The sequence below is a fragment of the Pseudonaja textilis genome, chromosome 2, assembly GCF_049901715.1.
Source record: "Pseudonaja textilis isolate UNSWEBS1 chromosome 2, rPseTex1.2, whole genome shotgun sequence".
NCBI classification, from domain to species: domain Eukaryota; kingdom Metazoa; phylum Chordata; class Lepidosauria; order Squamata; family Elapidae; genus Pseudonaja; species Pseudonaja textilis.
This window is the reverse complement of record NC_141991.1, coordinates 2201359-2213678: the sequence shown is the minus strand read 5'-3', so window position 1 is coordinate 2213678 and position 12320 is coordinate 2201359. Positions and strand designations below refer to the sequence as shown.

Here is a 12320-nt window from a genome sequence, read left to right as displayed (position 1 = left end):
TCTGATGTATCACCAAGTTGGAATTACAACTGAAAGTTTTGCAACAATAAGGACATTCAAAGCTTTTCTCTCTTATGAGAGTCTTCTGGTATATTACCAGTGTGGAATTTTGACTTTCTCACAATCAGGACATTCAAAGGATTTTCTTCTGTGTGAGTTCCCTGGTCTCATGAGATGAAAATTTCTAACGAAGCTTTTCCCAATATCTAGACACTCATACATTTTCTCCCTTTAGGCAATCCATTGATGTATCACCAGACTAGAATTATGACAATACCTTGTTTGGTGGTACTTTCATTCAAGCCATTTTCTTCCTCACAGGGAAAGGCCTATATTCCTCTCTGCTCCACATGGCTTTACTATTCACCTTTTCCTCCAACTGACTTCCAGATATACTGAATGAAAAATAATCTTCCTTGACTTTTCATGTAATGTATCCTTCAGTTGTGCATAATCTGCTTATTCTGGCTTGAAATCTTTTTTTAATTTTCTGCCTTTTGTCTGACAACTTCTGGACAAGGAGCAGCAGAAATGTATGAAAATATTTTGATTTCCGGCTTGATTTACTTCTCTTTTCAACATTGCTTGTTATTTGCAGTTGTCCTGAGTGCCCTTACTGCCATCTTCTTTGTCTGTAAGAGATGATGTGAAAAAAGAAAAATAAATAAATATTACAATAACAGATAATCAGAGTTGGAAGGGACCTTGTAGGTCATCTAATCCAACCCCCCGCCCAAGCGGGAGACCCTACACCATTTCTGTCAAATCTCTTCTTGAAAGTCTGAAGTGATGCCGCTCCCACAGCTTCCGAGGGCAAAGCTATTCCATTGGTTGATTGTTCTCACTATCAAAAAGTTTCTCCTTATTTCCAGGTTAAATCTCTCCTTGTTCAGTTTTCATCCATTATTCCTTGTCTGGCCTACAGGTGCTTTAGAAAATAGCTTGACCCCTTCCTCCCTGTGGCAGGCCTTCAAATATTGGAAGACTGCTATCATGTCTCCCCTGGTCCTTCTCTTTACTAGACTAGCCAAGCCCAGTTCCTGTAACCATTATTCATATGTTTTAGTCTTCAGTCCCTCAATCATGCTGGTTGCTCTTCTCTACTTTTTCTAGAGTCTCAACACCTTTTTTATAACGTGTGAACAAAACTGGATGCAGTACTCTAGGTGTGGTCTTACTAAGGCTTTATAGAGTGGTATTAGTACCTCTCTTGATCTTGATTGTATCCCTCTGTTAATACAACTTAGGGTTGTGTTAGCTTTTTTGGCTGCTGCTGCACACTGCTGGCTCATATTTAGCTGGTTGTCCACTAAGACTCCAAGACCTCTGTCACAGTTACTGCTATTGAGCCTGCTTTCACTCAGTCTATATGTGTACTTTTGATTTTTCTTGCCTATGTAGGACTTTACTTTTCTCTACATTGAATTTCATTTTGTTAGATACGGCTCAATGTTCTAGTCTGTCAAGATCCATCTGGATCTTGAGCCTATCTTCTTGGGTGTTAGCTATTCCTGCCAGCTTAGTATCATCTGCAAATTTGGTAAGTTCCCCTTCTATTCCCTCATCTAAGTCATTAATGAAGATATTGAAGAGTACTGGGCCTAAGACAGAACCTTGTGGCACCCCACTACTTACTTCCCTCCATGTAGACATAGACCCATTAAGGACTACTCGTTGAGTACGGTTTGCCAGCCAGTTGAAAGTCCATCTAGTGGTGGTGCTATCTATTCCACTTTTTTCTCGCTTACTAAGAAGTAGGTTGTGGTCTACTTTGTTGAATGCCTTGCTGAAATCTAAATATATTATGTCCACAGTATTTTGATGATCTACTAATTTAGTCACTGTGTTGAAGAATGAAATAAGATTGGTTTGGCATGATCTGTTCTTAACAAACCCGTGCTGACTGCTAGTTATTATTTAATTGTTTCTAGATGTTGGCAGATCTGGCTTTTTTATTATCTTTTCCAGTATCTTCCTGGGTATTGATGTTAGGCTGATTGGTCTTTAGTTTCCTGGGTCTGTTTTTTTTTTTTTAAAAAAAGCAAACATGGCCCAATACTAGAATAATCTCTTACTTATCTTGTTTATGATTCATTTGACACATGGCTTGAAACAACTGCTAGGATTACTACAAATTTTATGGATCAGGTGCACGTCTGCTTCCACTGTGCCATAGTAAATTTGAAGTCTCAGGGAAGAAGTGGTGAGGACTACCTGTGCAACCCTAGGTGCCAAAATGTCCTCAATAGCTATTTTTTAGAAAGTGCTGGATTAAGTGCAATCCAACCTGGTTAATGCATGGATAGGACAGGAAATAGCATACTTATTGGCAAAATATCAAGATGTAATGGGAAACTTGAACTACCCTGATATCAACTGGGGACAAGCAAATGGGAGATCAAACAGATTCCTAACCAACTTAGCTGATAACTTTGTCATCCAAAAGGTAGAGGAGGAAACTTATTAGTAGAGAAGAAAAGATAGAGGGAGTTGAAGTTGCCAGAACCTTTGGCAAGAGTGACCACATCATACTAGAATTTAATACTACTAAAGAAATATTCCAATATTCCTTAAGAAAAATTCCTTTTCATTTTTTTCAATTTTTTTCAATTTTTCAATTCCTTGTTCTAATTTTAAGTCTTTTTTTCAACTCTGAAATATAATTTTAATTTGTTTTCAATTTTAAAATCTTTCTCAATTTTTTTTTATTATGAATACATGAAATGGATACATATATGAAAAATAAAAAGAAACAATAGGACAGGGAAGGTAGGCACGTTGGTGATCTTATGCACGCCCCCTACAGACCTCTTAGGAAAGGGGTGAGGTCAATAGTAGATACTCTAAGGTTAAAGTTTTGGGGGTTTGGGGAAGAAACCACAGAGTCAGGTAGCGTATTCCAGACATTGACCACACTGTTGCTGAAGTCGTATTTCCTGCAATCAAGTTTGGTGCGATTACCCTTGAATTTGTATCTATTGTTTGCTCTTGTATTGTTATGATTGAAGCTGAAATATTGACAGGTAGGACATTGCAATGTATGATTTTATATACTATACTTAGATCAGACCGAAGGCGGCATAGTTCTAGGTTGTCTAGGTCTAGAAGTTCAAGTCTGGTGGCATAAGGTATTCTGCAACGGGTAGAGGAGTGGAGAACTCTTCTTGTGAAATATTTCTGGATTTTCTCAACTGTATTAATATCAGATACGTAATCCGGGTTCCAGACTGATGAGCTGTATTCAAGTATTGGTCTAGCAAATGTTTTGTATGCACTAGTTAGTAGTGTGATATTACAAGAGAAAAAGCTATGTAGGATTAGGTTAATAACGTCTTTTTGGCTATGTAGTTACAGTGGGCTCTAGCACTTAGGTAATTTGAGATGAGTACTCCAAGGTCCTTGACAGAGTTTGGATCATCAACAAGGTCTTGACCATTCACTCTGTATTTTATTTTCTGATTTTTTTTTTGCCAATATGTAGGACAGAGCATTTATTTGTTGAGATTTGAAGTTGCCATTTCTTTGACCATTCTGATACATAGTCAAAGTCTTTTTGAAGGGTAGCAATATTGTTGGTGGTGTTGAATAGCTTTACAGCATCAGCAAAGAGAACGCAGATGCTCTTAATATGATCACAGAGGTATCTATCTTCTTTTATTATATCTTCATAACTGATTATTATATCTTCATGTTCTGTCCCACCTTGTATCCACAGGTGAGAATCTCAAGTTACAGAGTTCAAATACTTTACGCAAACAAAACCAGAGACAGAAGATTCAATTGCTCTGTTATCACAGTCCTTTGGCAATCCTCCTAGAACCTGTCTGGCAATTCTGTATAGTTCGTAAATCACAACGTTGTAGTCAGACACACTTCTTTCCAAGGCAAAATCCACTTTGTTTCCAGCAAAGATTACGAACTCGTACGCTCCCTTATATCCTCTGAGAGAGGGCGTGTCAGTCTCATTAATTAATCCTTTGCTGGACGTCTCTTTTCTAATTGAGATTGACGTCTCAATCTTCTCCTAGTTCTGGCATCCAGCCAGCATCCGGCAGTTTCATCACAGCTTGAAGCCTCTGATACACTTTCCTGATTGACAGTTAACACCTGAGGTGCAGTCAGGGAAGTAGATTCAGGGGAGGGAGTGGACTCTGAAACCTCCAATAAATCAGGCTCATATCTCAGATCCAACTCCTCTCCCTCTACTTGACTCCCCTCTAAGTCACGAATCTCAGTGCCAGATCTTCTTCATCGCTCGAACCCACATCTGCTGACTGATCAGGTTCAAATCTCGGAGCCACAACATCTTCATAACTGCCTTAGATGAGAGTATAGAAGGGGAACTCATCAGATTTGCAGATGACACTAAGCTGGCAGAAATAGCCAATACCCCAGAAGACAAACTCAGGATCCAGAAAGATTTTCACAGACTTGAATAATGGGCCCTATCCAACAAATGAAATTTAATGTGGAAAAAGACAAAGTTTTACACCTGGACAGAAAAAAACTAAAGGCTCAAGTACAGATTAGGCGAAACCTGGCTCCAAAACAGTAACTGTGAGAGGGACCTTGGAGTCTTGGTGGGCGATCACTTAAACATGAGTCAGCAGTGTGCAGCAGCCGCCAAAAAAGCTAATATAATCTTTGGTTATATAAACAGAGGCATAGAATCAAAATCACGTGATGTATTAGTACCACTTTATAAAGCCTTGGTAAGACCACACCTGGAATACTACATCCAGTTTTAATCACCACATTACAAAGAAGAAGCTGAGACTTTGGAAAATGTGCAAAGAAGGCAAGATGATTAAAAGCCTGGAGATGAAAACATATGGAGAATGGTTGAAGGATTTTGGTTTGGCTAGTCTAGAGAAAAGAAAAAGTAGGGGTGACATGATAGCAGTATTCCAGTACTTGAGAGTCTGCCAGGAAGAAGGGGGGATCAATTTATTTTCCAAAGCACCAGAGGGCAGGACAAGAAACAATGGATGGAAACTAATCAAGGAGAGAAGCAACCTGGAATTCAGGAGAAACTTTCTAAGAGTGAGGGCAATTCACCAATAGAATAGCTTGCCTTTAGACAATGTGGATGCTTCAACACTGGAGGTTTTTAGTGAGGTAATAGGTTATATTCTCCAAAGCACCCAAAGGCAGGACAAATGGATGGAAACTAACGAAGGAGAGAAGCAACCTAGAACTAAGAAGAAATTTCCTGACACCCAGAACAAACCAGTGGGAACTGTTTGCCTTCAGAAGTTGTGGTTGCTCCATCACTGGAGGCTTTGAAACAGAGACTGGACAGCCATTTCTCTGAAATGATGCTGGGTGTCCGCTTGATCAGGGGGTTGGAATAGAAGACCTCCAAGGCAGGGGTGGGATACGACAGGGTTAACTACCGGTTCGGGATTTACAAGCTCCCTGCACACGCCTGTAAACTGTCATCAGCTTGCTGTGTGCAGAGATGCAGCCTTTGAAACAGCCCTGTTTTCCTGCTGTTTTAACTGCAGCTGTGCCTTGTTAGGTAGCTGAAGTTGAAAAATCAGGAAATAAAGATCAGGTAAGAGCCCAGGTGGGCAAAAACATCAGCAAACTTAGAACCGGTTCTATGTCTGCTGCTCTTCCGAGCTACCTGTTGCACAGAGGTGGACCGAACCGGTAGAATCCCACCCCTGCTCCAAGGATCTTTCCAACTATGTTCCTCTGTAACACTCCTCTAGTGATGGATCACCCACCATCTCTGACAATAGCGGATTAAGGCTCACTGTTACCCTAAGCACTGACAAATCTTGATGCCTGGTAGAAATGAAACCATATTCTCTAATTACGTGCAGTCTGTTTAATGGTTAATATACCACTGATCTCTGGAGAATCAACCTTAACTTAAAACAGTTTTTAAATATTCTCACCAGAAGGAAAATTGCAGCCACCAGAGGGCTTAAATTTGGGGAGGGAAGGAACCAGCAGCAGCAGCAGCAGCTGATACGCTTCAGCCCAGTTGCTTCTCTGCTTCCAGGCCGTGGAGGGAACCAAACAGCCCGACTTGGTCCCGGATTCTCCTCCCACCTGCTGCCCACAACTCACCTGCCAGGTGCTGCTTCGATCCTGGGAAGAGCACAGAAGCCGCTCTGCACACCACCTTCCTCCCATGAATCATCCGGAAAAGGAAGTTCTTTTCTCTTCTCTTCCCATCCTTTCTAGTAATACAGTACTTGATGGTTTTAACTCTTTAAACTCAATCACAGAGCCCGCCGACTGTACTGTCAGCTTTCTAGTAACAGATTTTGTCCTCTTGACTTCCATCTCCGGATAGGAAACGCTTGTCCCGTCTCTACCTAAAGGCGTCTGCAAGGTGTTTTCACGGATTAATTTGCTATCAAAATGTTTTGACTTCTAGCAACCGACCTTTGCAACTGAGCCAAGTGAAATAGTGAAATGTGATGCTACTTAGCTTACGAAGATTAGCTATGTCTCAGCCCTAAAAGTTAATGTTTTTTTTTTTACAGAATTACAGAATAAGCTTTCTTGGGGGTGTCTGTCATTGGAGACCAAAGCTTCTCTACACCCCAAATCTTTATGATTTTTTTTTAATGTCGCTCCCAAGGATTTAGGACATGGCAACAGGAAATTGTGTAACAACTGCAAAATGGCATGTGTAAATTCTGTAAATTTACTTCCAGGGAAGTCTCCATTAGTTCACAGATGGAGGAAATTATACAGCAGGGCCTAGAAAATGGGGGCTAAGAAAGGAGATAATTGTCAAAATATGGTAGAAGAAATATTTGGAATGGAATGGAATAACAGGGTTGGAAGAGACCTTGGAGGTCTTCTAGTCCAACCCCCTGCTTAAGCAGCAAATCCTGCCAGGAAATGGTTGTCCAATCTATTCTTAAAAACTTCCAGTGTTGGAGTATACACAATTTCTGCAGGCAAGTTGTTCCACTTATTATTTGTTCTGTCAGGAAATTTCTCCTTAGTTTCTCTCATTTATTAATTTCTTCTCCTGCCTTTAGGTGCTTTGGAGAATAACTTGACTCCCTCTTCTTTGTGGCAACCCCTGAGATATCAGCACACTGCTATCATGTCACCCCTGGTCCTTCTTTTCATTAAACTGGACCTGCCCAATGTCATGACCCCATCAGAGTCTGAATCTGAGGGGGAAGATGAACAGCTGACAGTCGAGAGCAGGAGAGTGGCTCCATTGGCTGTAGAGGAAACTGGGGAAGGGCAAAGTCAGGCTGGGCAGAGCAGGGGAGAGGAACAAGGAAGAGGTAGAACAAGGGAGAGTGGGTTCAGAGGAAGACCAAAGCCCACACCTTCCTCATCCTAGGGCACACAGGGAAGAGAGCAATATGGGTTGTGTGGCTTACGAGGAAGGAAAGCCCCACCATTCCCTTCACAAGGCACACCTGGGGATGGAGTTTAAAGGAGAGGCAGTTGGGAGGGGCGTTTGGGAGGAACAAATGCTGAATTCATCTACTATTGTGAGTTTAGCCTGCATTCCTAGCATTCCTCCTGTCTGTGTGAATTATTGCCATGCTTCTGTGTATTTATCTGCCTTGCTGGAATTATTGGACTCATCACCTTGCCCTTCTGGAGTGACTGATTGCAGTCATTCTGCTTACAGCACTTGGACTGGAGTATCTGTAGTCAGAGGCTGTTGTAGGTTCATGGGAGAGCTTTTCTTCAGGCCGGAGAGTAACAGGGACATTGGGGGCAAAGTTGGAGCAAATAGGTACTCATACCTGTTTCTGGCTGTGTTGCCTTTGTGGCCCGCCCCAGGTCATCACACCCAATTCCAGCAATGCTTCTTTATACGTTTCAGGCTCCATCCCGTCATCATCTTTGTTACTTTTCTCTGCACTCTTTCTACCGTGTTTCTCACATAATAAGGCCGGGCCTTTTTTTTTTTGACCCCTGAAAAAACAGCTAAGCCATCTTTTTGGGGGTGACTTAATTCCCCCCCCCTTGCATCCTCAGGTGGGTGGGCGGCGACAGCTTGGATGTTCAGGAGACCTTCCGCCACCATTGTTTTCCCTTCTTCCTTGCTACCGCGGCATAGGGATGGGAAACAGAACATAGGGTGTCTTGGAGGATGGTGGGGGAGCCCTAGTGATGCCTGTGGAAGGCAAGCCTGGCCCTGCTCTAGGCCCCAGGAGTTTTCCTCAATGCTGAGGAAAACCAGTACTCTGCTTAGAAACTCGCACATTTGATTAATGGCCGCCTCAGGGAGAGCAGGGGGATCCGGGTAGTTAGGAAAGCCGTCTCACTTAACAGTCACTGCAACATGCAACCGTAATTGCAAGACCCATAATTCGGGGGCTCAAAATCTGGGTGAAACCAACGTAGAAGATTGAAACTCTATATGTGGGAATTACATAATCAACATACAAAAAAGCTCCACCCAAAATTCCTTTTGAAGGAATTCCATTACTTCTGGAAAAGGAAATATTCACAGGCTTCTGCTGATAACCAGAAACTAGTAGTTAGCCATTTTACATTTCCCTTTTCTCTCCATCTACAAGTTTAATCCTAAGAAATGTTTGAGTAAAATCAGGGGTAGTGTGAGAAGTACATAAAAATGATTCAACAGACTTTTGATAATCTGATCCATAGGATGCTTTATTTGGGAAAATACATAACATGAACCCCCTTACTTCAAAACCATGTTTAGGAGAAAAGGAGACACTTCCGTTTAGTGAGTACAGCTTATATATGTTTATCAAATCACATGGTTACATAACACTTCCTGTTTTTCATATATGGAAATTATACAATGTTTTCATAAGAAAATTCCAACCTTCCATGGAAAACCCCCAACATTCTCATTATAGTCAGATTTCCTATTATTCAAATTCCAGAAGATTATAAGAAAACAGTAATACCTCTTAATGTGACATCTAATGTCAGAGTGCCCCAGCACTTACTTCTAACTTATGCCAAGTATATAGTTTTGCAATCTTGTATTATTTCTAGCAGAAAAAACATTACATAAATGTTCTGAGCTTCAAAAGTTCAGACTGAGAACACAAAATGGCTTCAGTTTATCTCTTTACATTCTCAGGTGTAATAACCAAATTTTCACCTATAACAGGTAGGATTCAAATTTCTTAACAACCTGTTCTGTGGGCGTGGCCTAATTTGTGGGCATGGCTTATGCTCATGTGACTGGGTGGGCGGCCAACTCAATATCACTCACGTCAAAGGGTGCTTCGCCTGGCCCCTCCCTTCCCAGCCATTCCTTGTCACAACCAGCCTCAACTTACTTATAATTCTATAAAAATGTTGTTCACCTTTTTCGACTTTATTATTTATGTACTATAGATGTACTTTCATGGACCACTGAAAGGAAGAAATGGCTCACATGCTTTCCTCAAGAGTGTTATAGTCAAGAGGCTTTTAAGGGGCTGCCAGGAGGGGGGCAATGTATTTTCCAAAGCACCAGAAGGCAAACAAGAAGCAATGGATGGAAACGGAACAAAGAGAGAAGCAAACTAAGACTAAGGAGAAACTTTCTGACAGTGAGAACAATTAACTAGTGGATCTGCTTGTCTCCAGAAGTTCTGGTTGCTCCAACACTGGAGGTTTTTAAGAAAAGACTGGACAGCCATTTCTCTGAAATGGCAGGGGTGGGATTCAAATTCCTTAACAATTGGTTCTGTGGGTGGGGCCTAATTTGTGGGTGGGGCTTGCTGGTCATGTCACTCATAAAATTTGCTAGCAAGCAAACTCACAAAATTAACTCACAACACGCCATGTATGTAAATATTGAACTTTTTATAAAAAAGAGCAACTTTTACCCAAAAGCAGGCAAAGCAGGCAGGCAGATTGAGTTGCTCACAGAATCACAGATTCACTTAGAGATCTATCTATCTACAATTGGCTACCTGAGTCTGTCACATAAAATTTGCTTGCAAGCAAACTCACAAAATTAATTCACAACACAGCATGTATGTAAATATTGAATTTAAACAAAAATCACTGAACCGGTAGTTACACCGGTCGGATCCCACCCCTGTGAAATGGTATACCCAAAGATCCTTTCTAAGTGTTATTCTGTTATTCTGACACCTTTCCCAGGACCTCTACTCAGTTTTGCATCCTCTGTTTTCCTGCCTGAGCTAGGGGTTGGACTAGAAGACCTCCATAGTCCCTTTCAAGTCTGTTAAACACACATGTATTTATGCTCTGGACTATAGACATGTAAACCCTGAAAAATACCTGAGCAAAAGAAAGGCAGTAAAATCACTCTAGGTGTAGGGACAGTGTAAAATATTAATATATGATAAATAATGGAACAATTTAAATAATAGCAGAGTTCCCCCCCCCTTCCTTCCTATTTCTTTTTTGTTTCTTTCTTTGTTTCCTTCCTTCCTATTTGTTTTTTCTTTCTCTCTCTCTCCCTTCCTATTTCTTTCTTTCTTTCTTTCTTTCTTTCTTTCTTTCTTTCTTTCTTTCTTTCTTTCTTTCTTTCTTTCTTTCTTTCTTTCTTTCCTTCCTTCCTTCCTTCCTTCCTTCCTTCCTTCCTTCTTTCTTTCATGCTCTTTCTTTCATGCCCTTCCTTTCCTTCCTTCCTTCCTTCCTTCCTTCCTTCCTCCGTCCCTCCCTCCCTTCCTTTCTTCTCTCTCTCTCTCTCTCTCTCTCCCTCCCTCCCTCCCCCCCCACACACACACACAAAACTCTCTCTCATGACACACACACACACCCCTGGTCTGGGACGAACTGATCTGACGAGCTCCAGAGCAATGGGCGGCAGGAGAACAAAGAAAGCAGCAGCCCTGGAACATCCATCCGCCCTCCCTTTTGGAGCACCACGGCGGGGGCAGTGCCCCCACAGCTGTAGGAAGCAACCCCAGGAGTTCCTGCCCTCTCTTTTGGGGCACCTCCACTGTCTCTCAGTCTCAGCCCCAGCACAGCAGAGAAAGCGAACGTCCATGGGATGCTCCAGCCTCTCCCATCATTGCATCACCTTAAGGGCTGCCTGCTCACCCATTTGCCAGGCCCAGAAACGGCGCCCCACCTTGGCCTCCTCCAGCCTGGCCTCTAGCCTCTGGACACGAGCAGAGGCTGCTGGTTGGAGCGAAGTGAACCACAGTGCTGGGCTCCAGCAGCAGCGAGGGTCAAGAGCATAGCTAGAATTGGAATAAAAGGCTGTGCGGCTGTGGTGGAAAGAACCGGGGCAGCTTGGATGAGCAGGCATGAGCGAGGCGGCATCAAGAAGTTCTGGTTCTTTCTGCCAGAGACGTGTCGTCTCTTCCAATTCTAGCTATGCCCTTGGCACTCGCTGCCGCAGGAGCCCAACACTGCGGTTCCCCTTGCTCCAACCAGCAGCCTCCGTTCATGTCAAGAAGCAGTCGGCCAAGCGGGAGGAGGCCCAGGACGGGCACAAGGTGGGAGATCCCCAGAGATGGCTGGGCGAGGCCCAGGGTTGGCTGGCCGAAGCCCGGGAGCCCCAGAGATGAGTGGAGATGGCTGGCTGAGCCCCGGACAGCCCTGGAGATGGCTAGTGAGGCCTGGGGAGCCCCAGAGATGGCTGGCAAGACCTGGGGAGGGCCAAGAGATGGCTGGGTGAGGCCCACGAGCCTCAGAGATGGCTGAGCGAGGCCCAGTGATGGCTGAGCGAGGCCCGAGGAGTCCCAGAGATGGCTGGGAAAGGCCCATGAGCCCCAGAGATGGTTGGGCAAGGCCTGGGGTTGGCTAGCCAAGGCCCGAGGAGCCACAGAGATGGCTGGCAAGACCTGGGGAGCCCCCGAGATGGCTGGGTGAGACCCAGGGAGTCCTGGAGATGGCTGGGCGAGACCTGGGGAGCCCCGGGGACAGTGGGGGATGGGCTAATAAGGCCTACCTGTGAGCAGGCAGATCAGGGCTGCTCAGCTGGGGTTAGGGTTAGCCTAACTCAGCTGGAAGGAAGAGTGGAGAGGCTCATGTCAACTCCGGGCTGCTTCTCTCATCTGCTCTTGCTGGGAGAGCCTCTCCCGGCAGAGTGAAAAGCTTGCAAGTCCCCCTTCCTTCGGAAAATGGCTCCTTGACAGCAGAGAGAAACAGGATTTCCAGGAGCCATTTCCCAAAGGGAGAGGAACTTGCAAGGTTTTTGCCGTGCTGCAGCGAAAAAGCAGGCAGCAATGGCTGGCCTGGCAGGTGGGCAAAGGCAGGCTGTAGATATGTCATGCTTGCGCACGATGTTGCACACGTGCAATAGGGACTGACTGGGCATGGAGCAGAGAAGCGGGCAGACAGGGGCAGAGCCAGCCAGAGGCCTGATTTACCGGTTCTCCAAACTTCAGAGAATCGTAACGATCGGTTCTACCCAGCCAGTCCAAATC

The 12320-nt window shown here is 43.8% G+C and overlaps 6 protein-coding genes across 12 annotated transcripts in view; 5 read left to right on the top strand and 1 right to left on the bottom strand.

Moving 5' to 3' along the window:
* The window catches only part of LOC113451838 (uncharacterized), a 35658-nt gene extending 31334 nt beyond the window's left edge, over window positions 1–4324 (top strand). Inside the window, exon 4 of the mRNA XM_087928233.1 lies at window positions 3716–4324. The gene's annotated coding sequence lies outside the window, so the exon portion shown is untranslated. The remainder of the gene's footprint in view (window positions 1–3715) is intronic.
* Window positions 1–6890, bottom strand: part of LOC148126537 (uncharacterized) — a 35228-nt gene extending 28338 nt beyond the window's left edge. For 4 of the 5 annotated variants that reach the window (XR_015742473.1, XR_015742474.1, XM_087928466.1 and 1 more), the window contains exon 1: window positions 6082–6890. Coding sequence is in view for 2 of the 5 variants with exons in the window: in XM_087928466.1 (XP_087784592.1) it covers window positions 6082–6147 (66 nt within the window). In the remaining 3 variants the exon portion in view is untranslated. Of the gene's footprint in view, window positions 1–542; window positions 633–6081 lie in introns of those variants that run through there. The other variant, XR_015742475.1, reaches the window with a different exon arrangement.
* The window catches only part of LOC113454221 (uncharacterized), a 221445-nt gene that overhangs the window by 31321 nt on the left and 177804 nt on the right, over window positions 1–12320 (top strand). The window lies entirely within an intron of this gene.
* LOC148126535 (uncharacterized) overlaps window positions 1–12320 on the top strand; it is a 226764-nt gene that overhangs the window by 45189 nt on the left and 169255 nt on the right. The window lies entirely within an intron of this gene.
* LOC148126536 (uncharacterized) overlaps window positions 1–12320 on the top strand; it is a 296703-nt gene that overhangs the window by 130394 nt on the left and 153989 nt on the right. The gene's annotated exons all lie outside the window — the stretch shown is intronic.
* The window catches only part of LOC113452335 (uncharacterized), a 268593-nt gene that overhangs the window by 130410 nt on the left and 125863 nt on the right, over window positions 1–12320 (top strand). The window lies entirely within an intron of this gene.